The following is a 14,462-nucleotide window of genomic DNA, read 5'->3' as shown; positions in this document are numbered from 1 at the left end:
TGGCAGGGTTTCAGTTACTTCTTCACAACAGCACTTAATAAGCAAAAATATAAAATACAAAGTTATAATTATAACAAAAAAGATCAAACCCTGTGCCATTGAAGTCCCTATTGAGCCCAACCACCCGGTCGCCCAACTCCATAAGGTGGGAGTTGGGGGTTGTTTGAGTTTCTCTATCAATGTGCATTTCCCTGGACACTCGATTAGTTCCCCAAAGTGGAAAGGTTTGGTTAGCCAAAAGTAAGCAGATACTTAAAATGCATGCAAAGAGGATAATAAAAATTCTGAACATATTGGCAAATGGTAATTGTCCTGATTGCAGGTCAATGTTTAGTCACGGATCGCTCGTTTGATGTGAGAGGCGTGTATCCATGCTTTCTTCCCTTCCACCTTAACTGCTGCCTAGGTGGTCAGTAGCACCTGGAAAGGTCCCTCCCACTTGGCGCCCAATGGTTCTTAATGTACTTTCTTCACGTAGACCCAGACTCCCGGGACGTTGTCGTGCCCTCCTTCTGGTGGTTCACCCCAAGCTGCCGATACCTGCGAGGAAGCAGAACTGATAGCATTTGCTAGGTTCTGACAATATTCTAGTAGAGCGTCACTCATCAGGTGACAATCAGCTTTTCGCAAATCAATTGTTCCCGGCAGAGACATGGGTCTCCCTGTTATTATTTCAAATGGACTCAGGCCCGTAGTTCTGCTCGGAGTCGCCCTAATTTTGTGCAGGGTTGTCACCGCCCATCCTGCTTTCCGGGTACCATTGTCAACAAAGGAGGAGCTGTCTGTAAAAAGGATTAAATCCGGATTGTGCAATGCCTCCTCCGCCGCTAAGGTTACTTCCTCTGTCTCTCTCATAGCCTTCACACAGTCATGCTCTTCCCCCTCTTGCTTCCCAGGCAACGGGAGCATAGTTGCTGGGTTTACCGGACTGGCTCGGACTATATGGAGGTTGGGGGCCTCTAGGACCGTTGTCCATCGGGTCCATCTGGCTGCTGTCACTTGGGATACTCTATTCATGGACAGCAATGTGTGGACGGTGTGCGGACACTTGACTGTTAGCTTTTGATCCAATCCCAGACCTGCAGTAGCCGTCACAGCTTGGCATGTAGCTTCCATGGCCCTTAGGCAACTGCCCCATCCTAGGGCCACGGTGTCCAGTTTTCTCGAATTGTATCCAATAGGTCTCTGTTGGTCCCCATGCTCCTGTGTCAATATGGCGGTCATGCATCCCTCTTTTTCATGTACAAACAGGGTAAACGGTTTCCCGTTGTCAGGGATTCCCAGGGCCGGCGCCGAGCACAAGGCCCCGTTTAAGTTCTCGAAGGCCTCTTGTTGATCTCTCGTAAGGGTGACTGCCTCCTTCGAGGCCCGCTTCCCTTTCAAGAGATCATTTAATGGTTGAGCCAGTTGTGTGTAGGAGTTGATCCAATTTCTGTTGAAGTTACACAAACCCAGAAAGGACCTAATCTCCTGGATAGTGGTGGGCTGTTTGGCAGCCGGATGGCTGTGGTCCCGTCCCGGGTAAGTTCCCTCTTTCCTTTTGAAATCTTTTGTCCCAGGTACACGACCTCTTCTTGGGCTATTTGGGCTTTGTCGATACTGGCCTTGTGTCCTCTCCGATGAAGGTGATCCAGCAGGGTACGCAGATCTTGTTCATGTTGTTCTTCCATTTCAGAGGCTAACAGGATGTCGTCCACGTACTGGATGACCGTGGAGTGCATGGGAGGTAACTCCCTCAAATGGTTTTGTAGGGCCATATGAAATACCGTAGGGCTGTTGTGGAAACCCTGTGGCAGCCGGGTCCAGGTGTACTGTTGTTGTTGTACAGTAAAGGCGAACCATGGTTGGACCTCGGTGTCAGTGGCACTGACCAAAATCCATTGGCCTTGTCGATAACAGAGAACCATTCATGTTCCAGCCTCAGGGCAGTGAATATCGTGGAGGGGTCAGCTACCAGAGGAGCCTTTTGATCAATACACTGGTTAGTCAACAGTAAGCCGCCAGGTCCCGTTTGGTTTCCGTACTGGCCCCACAGGGCTGTTGGAAGTACTGTGTGTTTTAACCAGCACGCCTCGCTCCTCTAATTGTCTAATTACGGGTAAGATTCCTGCAATAGATGTTGGACTAATGGGGTATTGTTTATTACAGGGCAGAGCGGATCCTGTAAACGTTGCCAGTTCCATTTGAAGTAGCCCACAATCGTTCTTATCCCGAGCCCATATTTGATGCTCCCTCAGCTCCTCCTTCTTCAGACTTCTGATAGAACATGTTACCTGGCCGCCTTCAAAATGCAACGAGGAGTTCAGCTGGGTAAGAACGTCCATACCAAGAAGGGCCTGGTCTACCGGACCTATCCAGATTGGTGTTATCAATTCGTGTGGACCAAAACCAATGTGTATGGGCTGGGTTATCCTGATCACCAGCCCATGGCCACCAGCGCCGTGGGTGGTCTTAACTTTACCGTCCATCGGTATAGAGTTCCTGTATCGTTGAGGTAGACACGTTAATTCGGTCCCAGTATCTAGCAGGTGGTCTATATCTTGATTGCCCACCCTCGCGGTTATATACAATCCATCTCTTCTTTGTTCTATTAGCGCCAGGAGGGGCGAGGGAGGGCTCCGCTAGTTTTTTGCCGCACCAAGTAACGCCAGTATCTCCTTCCGTTGCTGGGGTGACAACTGTTTGAATTTTTCTAGGTCATTATCCTCAGGGGAGGGACCTGGTCTTGGTGCCGGATTGTATGCTTGCCATCCCCTTCCCCATCCCTGCGCATGGGTTACTCCTGGTAGGGTTACCTTCAGTATCTTGGATAATTCTGGTTTTAGCCCCGCAACAAAGGCAGACTTCAAAGGCACAAAACGGGTATCGTCCAGATCCTCTGAGGCAATATCCGTTATCCCCGAGTGTTCCAGCCAAACAGATCTAAACCTCTCTTCATACTCCCGCACCTCTTCGGTACCTTTTTGCTGACAGGCTGTAATTTTATTCTAATCTGTCTTTGCGGGACAGAACATTCACAGCCACTGACTAATCGCGGCCCATCCGGCATCTAGTTGTTGCTCGTCCTCGACAAAGCAGTTTGGACCTCTCTGTTCAGTCTTCGCCCCGCTCGCCCGGGCACCATCACAGTCAAAATCTGTACCCCGTTCCATGGGTGGAGGTGGTAAATTCCCTTCAGACATTCCAACTGTTCCCACGTCTTCTGGCCCCCCTTTTTCGGGTCAGGCAATTCTTTGGACCATTTCTCAATTTTCTCAGGATCCGCCGGGACATGCATCCAATAAGTGTTGTGCTCAAACGTGATCACCTCGTTACCGTCTGTAGTCGTCTTTTCCTGCTTGACCTTAACGCATTTCTGTTTAAGGGGGGGGCGAGCCGCGCAAAAGGAAACTCATCATCAGCCTCACAGCTCCAGGAACCCGGGTTCAATTCTGGGTACTGCCTGTGCGGAGTTTGCAAGTTCTCCCTGTGACCGCGTGGGTTTTCGCCGGTTTTGTCCCACAGCATGAGACTTGCAGGTGATATGTAAATTGGCCATTGTAAATTGCCCCTAGTGTAGGTAGATGGTAGGGAATATGGGATCACTGTAGGGTTAGTATAAATGGGTGGTTGTTGGTCGGCACAGACTCGGTGGGCCGAAGGGCCTGTATCTCTAAATAAATCATCAGTATCACTTTCTTCGCTGGAGGACTCAGCTTCCTCTATACCGGCTTCACGCCGTTGCGTTTTTCATAGTTCTTTTAGTAACGACTCCAGATTCGGGTACAGGCGAGACGGTTGTGGTGGGCGGAGTCCGCAGGGCGGTCCTGGTCGCTTCGGTTGAGTCACATGTCTGTCTTGTAATTGTTTTTTAAGTTCTTTAATTTCAGTCTCCAGCCTTTCCTTTTCAGATTGTTTTTCAGTGTCTAATTTTTCTAATTTAAGCTTTTCCTTTCTTAGTTATTCGCAAACCGCCTTCAGTTGGTCCTTCACATTAGTCAGGTTGCGGTCGCGTTGAGACAGTTGAGCTTGTTGGATAATTTCATTACGCTGTCAGATCTGGCCCATTACGGCTAAGGACCATTGGGTCCGTTCTTTATCCTTTAAACGAGTTGTTTTTCCCCAAGCTCTCTTTATATTTTCCAGGGACCACTGTCCCTTGGAGACACCGTATTTCTGTTCAATTTCAGTACAGGTTTTAGCCAAATTAAACTGTTGCTCTGTATATCCTTTTAACTGCCGAAGAATTTCATCTTCAGAAACGTCTGGCGGGGCCTGCCCACCTTTTACGGTGGTTGGCAACTGTCGGTTACCTTCGTCAGTCATTGTACCAATTTTGTGTGGGGGAAGGGGTCTCAAGCGTGGGGCTTCTTATACAGGTGCCGTGGAGCTTTTCAGCCGGGCTGGTGTATTACCATTGAACACCGCAAATTTAGACGTCTATAAAGGGGGTCTCGAGCTTCGGAAGAGTTCGGGATCGCGTGGTGGAGTAACGAAACTAGACAACGGCCGAGGACTTTTTAAGTAAAGAGGAGTCCTTACCTCCGGGGGCCGATATAGGTCCGATGTCCAGGGCTTCGGTCTTTATCCTCCAGCGATCCTGCCGACTACGCCAAGTTGTTGGATCCCATCAGTTACAAAGAGAGACTAAGTCCGACCGTAACTTTTAGAAACTTTACTGCAGTCCGTGATTGTTACATTACAAGGATACAAAAAGAACAAAAAGCAAAACAAAAGAACATGCAAAAGAACAAAACAAAAGAAGATGTGCTCACTACAGCAAACCTTACTTATAGTTATTCAAACAAAATAGTGACCCCCCCCCTTGTTTCTGAGTGGTTTGCAGACTTCTGTTATCAGTGCATGATTGGTTCATTCGTCCCAGCATTTTATTTTTGCATTTTATTTCAGTAGTTTCACATCCCCCCTCCTTGAACTGTTAGGCTGATTATTAAACAATAGGCTACTATTAAGCTATCTGCAGCTGTCCTGTTAGCTTCTGCTTGTTATTTTTTATAAATTGGCTCCACAGCTCCACAGTTAGTTTGTTAGTTGGTTAGCTTACTTTTGATCTGTCCCCACAGGAATCAAGGTCCCTAGTGTAAATAATCTCTAATTTTGGAGTAATTTAAGGTAGTAAATTAAGGGTAAGTCATGGCAGGGCAGCTCAGCGGGCAGCTCCTCCTGTGCAATGTGGGAAGTCAGGGACACTTCCAGTGTCCAGGGCGAACACGTGCAGGAAGTGTGTCCAGCTGCAGCTACTCAAAATCCATGTTTCGGATCTGGAGCGACGGCTGGGAACACTGTGGAGCATCCACGAGGCTGAGCTCATCGTGGATAGCACGTACAGGGAGGTGGTCACACCGCAGGTAAAGTCTGCTCAGGCAGAAAGGGAATGGTGACCACCAGGCAGAGCAGAAGAACTAGGCAGGCAGTGCAGGAGTCTCCTGGCTCCATCTCCCTCTCTAACAGATTTTCTGCTTTGGATACTGTTGGGGGAGATAGCTTCTCAGGGGAAAGCAGCAAGAGCCAAGTCTGTGGCACTATGGGTGGCTCAGCTGCACAGGAGGGAAGGAAAAAGAGTGAGAGAGCTATAGTGTTAGGGGATTCAATCGTAATAGATAGGCGTTTCTGTGGCCGCAAAAGAGACTCCAGGATGGTATGTTGCCTGCCTGGTGCTAGGGTCGAGGATGTCTCAGAGCGGTTACAGAGCATTCTGAAGGGTGAGGGTGAACAGCCAGTGGTCGTGGTACACATTGGTACAAACGACATAGGTAAAAAAAAGGATGAGGTCCTAAAAGCAAAATATAGGGAGCTAGGAAGTAAGTTGAAAAGTAGGACCTCAAAGGTAGTGATCTCAGGATTACTACCAGTGCCACGTGCTAGTCAGAGTAGAAACAGCAGGATATATCGGATGAATACGTGGCTGAAGAGATGGTGTGAGGGGGAGGGTTTTAGATTCCTGGGACATTGGGACTGGTTCTGGGGGAGGTGGGACCAGTACAAACTGAATGGATTACACCAGGTCAGGACCGGGACTGATGTCCTAGGGGGAGTATTTGTTAGAGTGGTTGGCGAGGGTTTAAACTAAAATGGCAGGAGGATGGGAACCTTCGTAAGGAGTCAGAGGAAGGGGGGGATCAAAGACAAGAACAAAAGACAGTAAGGGGAGTAAGAAAAGTAATAGGCAGAGAAATCAAGGGCCAGAATCAAACAGGGCCACAGTGAAAAATGGTGGGAAGGGGACAAGAAATGTTAAAAAGACCAGCCTTGAGGCTTTGTGCCTTAACGCGCGGAGCATTCGCAATAAAGTGGATGAATTAATCGCGCAAATAGATGTAAACGGGTATGATATAGTTGGGATTACGGAGACATGGCTGCAGGGTGACTAGGGATGGGAAATGAACATCCAGTGTTATTCAGTATTTAGGAAGGACAGACAAAAAGCAAAAGGCAGTGGAGTTGCATTGCTGGTTAAAGAGGAAATGAACGCAAATAGTGAGGAAAGATATTAGCTCTGACAATGTGGAATCTGGACAGAGCTGAGAAACACCAAGGGGCAAAAAACGTGAGTGGGGGTTGTATATAGACCCCCAAACTGTAGTGGTGATGTTGGGAATGGCATTAAACAGGAAATTAGAGACGCATGCGATAAAGGAACATCTGTAATTATGGGTGAATTTAATCTGGTTATAGATTGGGCAAATCAAATTAGTCACAATACCGTAGAGGAGGAATTCTTGAAGTGTACACGGGATGGTTTTCTGGACCAATACCAACTAGAGAACAGGCCATCCTAGACTGGGTATTGTGTAATGAGAGAGGAATAATTGACAATCTAGTGGTGCGAGACCCCTTGGGGATGAGCGACCATAATATGATAGAATTCTTCATCAAGATGGAGAGTGACGTAGTTAATTCTGAGACAAGGGTCCTGAATCTTAGTAAACTATGAAGGTATGAGGCTCTTAAATGGCAAACATTTAAAGGGCGCATGGATGAACTGCAACAATTGTTTATCCCTGTCTGGCACAAAAGTAAAATAGGAAAGGTAGCCAAACCATGGTTTATAAGGGAAATTAGAGATAGCATTAGATCCAAGGAAGAGGCATATAAATTTGCCTGGAAAAACAACAGACCTGAGGATTGGGAGCAGTTTAAAATTGAGCAAAGGAGGACCAAGGGATTGATTAAGAAGGGGAAAATAGAGTACGAGGGCAAGCTTGCGGGGAACATAAAAACTGACTGTAGAGATAATGGGTCTTTTTCTGAATGGCAGGCAGTGACTAGTGGGGTACCGCAGGGATCGGTGCTAAGACCCCAGCTATTCACAATATACATTAATGATTTAGATGAGGGAACTAAATGTAATATCTCCAAATTTGCAGATGACACAAAACTGGTTGGGAGGGTGAGTTGTGAGGAGGATGCAGAAAGGCTTCAGGGTGATTTGGACAAGTTGAGTGAGTGGGCAAATGCATGGCAGATGCAGTATAACGTGGATAAATGTGAGGTTATCCACTTTGGTAGCAAAAACAGGAAGGCAGATTATTATCTGAACGGCTGTGAACTGAGAGAGGGGAATATGCAGCGAGACCTGGGCATTCTCGTACACCAGTCGCTGAAGGTAAGCATGCAGGTGCAACAGGCGGTAAAAAAGGCAAATGGTATGTTGGCCTTCATAGCAAAAGGATTCGAGTACAGGAGCAGGGATGTCTTGCTGCAATTATACAGGGCCTTGGTGAGGCCACACCTGGAATATTGTGTGCAGTTTTGGTCTCCTTATCTGAGGAAGGATGTTCTTGCTATAGAGGGAGTGCAGCGAAGGTTTACCAGACTGATTCCTGGGATGGCAGGACTGACATATGAGAAGAGATTGAGTCGGCTAGGATTATATTCGCTGGAGTTCAGAAGAGTGAGGGGGGATCTCATAGAAACCTATAAAATTCTAACAGGACTTGACAGGGTAGATGCAGGAAGGATGTTCCCGATGGTGGGGGAGTCCAGATGGTGGTCTAAGGATACATAGTCTAAGGATACGGGGTAAACATTTCAGGACTGAGGTGAGGAGAAATTTCTTCACCCAGAGAGTGATGAGCCTGTGGAATTCGCTACCACAGAAAGCAGTTGAGGCCAAAACATTGTTTGTTCTCAAGAAGGAATTAGATATAGCTCTTGGGTCTAAAGGGATCAAAGGATATGGGGGGAAAGCGGAAACAGGTTACTGAGTTGGATGATCAGCCATGATCATGATGAATGGCGAAGCAGGCTGGAAGGGCTGAATGGCCAACTCCTGCTCCTAGTTTCTATGTTTCTATGTAAGGGGTACAGGTAGGTGTTTCTGTGGCTGCAAACGTGACTCCAGAATGGTAAGTTGACTCCCTGGTGCTAGCGTCAAGGATGTCATGGAGCGGGTCGAGTTATAGAGTTATACACCACAGAAAGAGGCCCTTCGGCCCATTATGTCCGAGCCGGCCATCAAGCACCTATCTATTCGAAAACCATTTTTCAGCACTTGGCCCGTAGCCTTGTATGCTATGGCATTTCAAGTGCTCATCTAAATACTTCTTAAATGTTGTGAGGGTTCCTGCCTCTACCACCCCTTCAGGCTGTGTGTTCCAGATTCCAACCACCCTCTGGGTGAAAAATGTTTTCCTCTAAACGACCTGCCCCTTAACCTTAAATTTATGCCCCCTGATTATTGACACCTCCGCTAAGTGCAATCTCTTCTGTGCAATCACATCCTTCCTATAGTGTGGCGACCAGAACTGGACACAGTACTGCAGCTGTAGCCTAACTAGTGTTTTATACAGCTCCATCATAACCTCCCTGCTCTTATGGTCTGTGCCTCAGCTAATAAAGGCAAGTATCCCATATGCCTTCCTAACCACCTTATCTACCTGTGCTGCTGCCTTCAGTGATCTACGGACAAATACACCAAGGTCCCTCTGACCCTCTGTACTTCCTGGGGTCCTACCATCCATTGTATATTCCCTTGCCTTGTTAGACCTCCCAAAATGCATCACCTCACACTTCTCAGGATTAAATTCCGTTTGCCACTGCTGCGCCCATCTTACCAGCCCATCTATATCGTCCTGTAATCTAAGGCTTTCCTCCTCACTATTTATGACACTACCAATTTTTGTGTCATCCGAGAACTTACTGATCGTACCTTTTATATTCACGTCCAAATTATTAATGTACACTACAAACAGCAAGGGTCCCAGCACCAATCCCTGCGGTACGCCACTGGTCACAGGCTTCCACTCGCAAAAACCCTCTGCCTCCTGCCACTAAGCCAATTTTGGATCCAATTTGCCAAATTGCCCTGGTTCCCATGGGCTCTTACCTTCTCTAGAATTGGCCTTTATAGCCACTCCAGGCGCTGCTCCACACACCACTGACCACCTCCAGGCGCTTACCCATTGTCTCTCGAGATAAGGAGGCCAAAGATATCTTCCCTTCTTGACCAATCTCCCATGCCTTACTGAAGTGCATGTTGACTACATCAACTGCTTTACCCTCATCTACACATCTGGTCACCTCCTTGAAAAATTCAATCAAATTTGTTAGACATGATCTCCCCCGGCAAAGCCATGCTGACTATCCTTGATTAATCCCTGCCTCTCCAAGTGGAGATTAACCCTATCCCTCAACATTTTTTCCAATAGTTTCTCTACCACTGGTGTTAGACTCACCGGCCTGTAATTACCTGGTTTATCCCTGCTACCCTTCTTGAATAATGGTACCACATTTGCTGTCTTCCAGTCCTCCGGTACCTCTCCTGTGGCCAGAGAGGATTTGAAAATTTGTGTCAGAGCCCCTGCAATCTTCTCCCTTGCCTCACATAACAGGCTGGTATACAAGTCCAGGGAACCCTGGATGTCGAGGGATATTGTGGATTGGATAAAGTAAAAAAGGAGGCTTATGGCAGATTCAGAGGGCTGAAAACATTGAAGGCCTAGAGGAGTATAGAAAGTGTAGGGGTGTACTTAAAAAGTAATTAGGTGAGCGAAGAGGGGACATGAAAAAACACTGGCGGGCAAAATAAAGGAAAATTCTAAGGCATTTTATAAGTATATTAAGAGCATGAGGGTAACTAGGAAAAGAGTGTGGCCCATTAGGGACCAAAGTGGCAATTTGTGTGTGGAGCCAGAGGACGTAGGTGAGGTTTTAAATGATTACTTTTCATCTGTGTTCACTGTGGAGAAGGACGATGTAGGTGTAGAGATCAGGGAGGAGGATTGTGATATACTTGAACATATTAGCATTGAAAGGGAGGAGGTATTAGTGGTTTTCGTGGGCTTAAAAGTGGATAAATCCCCAGTCCCAGATGAGATGTATCCCATCACCCCCGACACCTCGTCCCCTTCCCACGGCACCTTCCCATGAAATTGCAGGAGGTGTAATACCTGCCCTTTTACCTCCTCTCTCCTGACCATCCAAGGCACCAAACACTCCTTTCAGGTGAAGCAGTGATTGCATTGGGGAGACCAAACGCAGACTGGGTGACCGCTTTGCGGAACACCTCCGCTCGGTCCACAAGCGTGACCCCGAGCATCTGGTTGCTTGCCATTTTAATTCACCACCCTGCTGTCACACCAACATTTCTGTCCTGGACCTGCTGCAGTGTTCTGGTGAACATCAACACAAGCTTGAGGAGCAGCACCTCATCTTCTGTTTAGGCACTCTACAGCCCTCTGGACTCAACATTGAGTTCAACAACTTCAGACGATGAGCCCCATTATTTATTAATATATTTATTTAATTTTATTTATTCTTTAACCGTGTGCCTGTCTTAAATTTGCTTTTCATGTTTTTGTTTTCGGGCAGGGCTGTTCATTATTTTGCCATTAACACTCTCTGGGCAGATGCTTTGTCCTTTACTACAACTATTTAGCACTTCATTTTATTTTATTCCATGACATCTTTGTCTTTAATCTTTGCAGCCCTCTGCCCTATAATACACCTTCCCTTTTGTTCCCCCCTGCTTCTTTTCACATGCTGAAACCCTACTACCTTTCTAACCTTTGCCAGTTCTGATGAAAGGTCACAGACCTGAAACATTAACTCTGCTTCTCTCTCCACCAATACTGCCTGACCTGCTGATTGTTTCCAGCATTTTCTGTTTTTAATATAGATTTGCGGCAACCGATGTATTTTGCTTTTATATAACTGAAGGGAATGTTGTTTCTCTCACATCCGTGATGTAGTGTTTGGCTTTCGGTGAATGTTTGGTAGTCCCGGTAATTCTGGTCTCTCCCAGTAATTCTGATCTCACCCACCACCTGCAAGTTCCCCTCCAAGTCACACACCATCCTGACTTGGAACTATATCGCCATTCCTTCATTGTCACTGGGTCAAAATCTTGGAACTCCCTTCCTACAGCACCAAAAGGTCATGGAACAAAGGCAAACAATATGTTAATGGTGTGTTGAAAGACAAAGCATTAGTACAGAATAGGTGGCCTTGTCCAATCTGCACCTTCTCCTTTGTTATCTCTTGCCCCACCCCCACCACACTTGCTTATAACCTGTGACATTTTTAATATTTGCTAGTTCCGAAGAAGGGTCACTGACCCGAAACGTTAACTCTGCTTCTCTTTCCACAGATGCTGCCAGACCTGCTGAGTGGTTCCATCATTTCTTGTTTTTATTTCTGTCTCTACTTTCATTGGTCTTGGCCCGAAGATGGTCAAATGCTGCCCTCTATTGGTGCCCTGAGGTTATCCCGACACGTTCATCCCTGTGAAGAATGACCGAGTTCGTAACTTTACACTCCCCCTCCTCCCTCCCCTTCAGCTGGGAGCGGGTGTGGAGGTGGGGTGGGCAGTGTAAAATTGGGTGGGGTGGTGGGGGAGTGCCGTGCCTGTTACCTATAGGCACTTTGCCACCTGGGGAGTCTGCCCAATAAAACACGGTGGCCGCCTTATGGGCTGGGAGGGGACCCTCCTGATCGGGCCAGTACTGCTGGAAATCGCCCTCACCCTCGTGATCAAACCCCTCCTCCCCCTCGCCAGGGCCTGGCTGATTGGCCCCGGTGATCCCTGACCCCAGTTACCTGCACTCCGGGGCCTCCATTGCTGGATGGGTCCAGGGCCTCCTGCAGACCTGCTTACACTGCTGGGACTGGCGAGCTGCCAGCCCTCTGATTGACCGGCAACGCTTGGAGGCGGGACTTTGTCCCTCAAAGGGACAGAAACTACCTGAGACACGCAGAATAGTGTTATGCTTTCCGGGGCCGGTGGACGCAGGCTTGCCCCCAACTTTCCATCGCCACCACCTCACCGTTACATTCCAGCCTGAGTTTCTGACCCTCAGGATCATGAATGCAGGACTCACCTGCTCAGGTTTCCCTGCAGGGGATTTGTCCAAAAAAAGGTTCTGAGTTCAATTTGAACCAATTATTGTCATCTTCAAAAACAGCAGCCACTTGCCTTCTTGCATTTGTTGTACATTGTCTCCGGGTTAGAAAGAAGAACAGCAATGACTGGCTTTCTCACAGGATTTGGATGTTTGTTTAAGATTGTTGTGTTCTGATTTGTTGATGTGACATCCTAACTAGATCGATAAAGTGGCAAGTCCTCTGTAAATGATGCCAGTAGCTGTTGCTTGGAGCTATTTAACTGTTCAGTATTCATTTCGGTTGTTTCCTATTCAGGTCACCGGGCAGTGGGCTGTATGATAATCTACAGCAGTACGACATCCCATACCCAGAAGCTATCTTTGAAATCAATTACTTTTCCCACAATCCGAAGCCTTTCTTTGCTCTGGCCAAGCAGCTGTACCCTGGACACTGCAAACCCAACTGCGCACACTATTTCGTCAGACTTTTACACCAGAAAGAGTTACTGCTGCGAATGTACACTCAGAACATCGATGGTCTAGAACGTAGTAAGCAACTTCAAGTGTGGGATAATAAGGAAAAAGAGCTCGGGGATTTAGCATGGAAATCAGGAAGCACTTTTTCAAAGGGGTGTAAACGAGGATCTGCCATCTGAAAGGCCATGGATGCTGGTGCAATTTGAGCTTTCAAGACGGAGATTGATGGAAAGATAAAGGAATCACAGAGTATGGAGCTATGATGGGCTGAATGGACTCTTCCTATTCCAGTGTAATAGGTTCGAGGGGCTGAATGGCCTCCTGTTCCTATGTAAGGTTCGAGGGGCTGAATGGCCTCCTCCTGTTCCTGTGTAACAGGTTCGAGGGGCTGAATGGCCTCCTCCTGTTCCTGTGTAACAGGCTCGAGGGGCTGAATGGCCTCCTCCTGTTCCTGTGTAACCGGCTCGAGGGGCTGAATGGCCTCCTTTTCCCACATTTAGACAGTGCAGGACAGTGTGGGTGAGCTCCATGTTGAAAGCTACAAGCTCCTAATGAGGGAGCAAGCAATGATTTTTGAGTTTGATTGAGTTCTCCTCCTTGTGTGCTGGTTCTATGAATTATAAACATACAGCACTGAAGAAGGCCATGTGGCCCATCCTGCCTGTACTAGTTCTTTGGAAGAGCTATGCAATGAGTTGCACACCCCTGTTTTTTCAGCATAGCCATACAGATTTCGCTGCTTCAAAAATTTGTTCAATTCTCTATTGAAAGTTACAATTGAATCTGATGACCAGTGTCAGTAGAGTCCCTGCTGACCACTGTTCTTGCCATCCCTGCTGACCACTGTCCGTACATCCCTACTGACCACTGTCCGTACAGTCCCTGTTGACCGCTGTCTTCAGTGTCATTGCTGACCATTGTCCGTAAAGTCTCTGCGGACCACTCTGTAAACCCCTTACTGATCATTGCCCGTACAGTCCCTGCCAACCACTGTCCGTACAGTCCCTGCTGACCGCTGTCTTCAGTGTCACTGCTGACCATTGTCTGTAAAGTCTCTGCTGACCACTGTCCATACAGTCCCTGCTGACCACTGTCTGTACAGTCCCTGCTGACCACTGTCCTTAGAGCCTCTGCTGACTACTGTCTTTAGTGCCCCTGCTGACCACTGTCTGTAGAGTCTCTGCTGACCACCGTCTGTACAGTCCTGCTGACCACTGTCTGTACAGTCCTTACTGATAACTGTCTGTAGAGTCCCTGCTGACCACTGTCTGTACAGTCCTTACTGATAACTGTCCATACCATCCCTGCTGACCACTTCCCTAGAGTCCCTACATACCACTGTCTGTAGAGTCCCTGCTGACCACTGTCTGTACAGTCCTGCTGACCACTGTCTGTAGAGTCCCTGCTGACCACTGTCTGTACAGTCCTTACTGATAACTGTCCATATCATCCCTGCTGACCGCTGTCAGTAATGTCCCTGCTGACCTGTGTTTTAGTGTCTCTGATGACCAGTGTTCATACAGACCCTGCTGACCACTGTCCGTACAGTCGCTCTTGACCATTGTCAATACAGTCCCTGCTGATCACTGTCTGCAGAGTCCCAACTAACCACTGTCTATAGAGCATCTGCTGACCACTGTCCGTAAACCCCTTACTGACCAC

The 14,462-nt window shown here is 47.6% G+C and overlaps 1 protein-coding gene across 7 annotated transcripts in view; it reads left to right on the top strand.

Moving 5' to 3' along the window:
- sirt3 (sirtuin 3) overlaps nt 1–14,462 on the top strand; it is a 72,930-nt gene that overhangs the window by 45,988 nt on the left and 12,480 nt on the right. For 5 of the 7 annotated variants that reach the window (XM_068046765.1, XM_068046764.1, XM_068046763.1 and 2 more), the window contains one exon: nt 12,640–12,872. In XM_068046765.1, coding sequence (XP_067902866.1) covers nt 12,640–12,872 — 233 coding nt within the window. Of the gene's footprint in view, nt 1–2,148; nt 2,311–12,639; nt 12,873–14,462 lie in introns of all 7 variants that reach the window. The other 2 variants (XM_068046769.1, XM_068046768.1) reach the window with 1 other exon arrangement.

Source organism: Heterodontus francisci, chromosome 14, assembly GCF_036365525.1.
Source record: "Heterodontus francisci isolate sHetFra1 chromosome 14, sHetFra1.hap1, whole genome shotgun sequence".
In the NCBI taxonomy this organism is placed as follows: domain Eukaryota; kingdom Metazoa; phylum Chordata; class Chondrichthyes; order Heterodontiformes; family Heterodontidae; genus Heterodontus; species Heterodontus francisci.
Note: the sequence above shows the minus strand (reverse complement) of the source record. Positions and strands in the feature narration are given on the sequence as shown.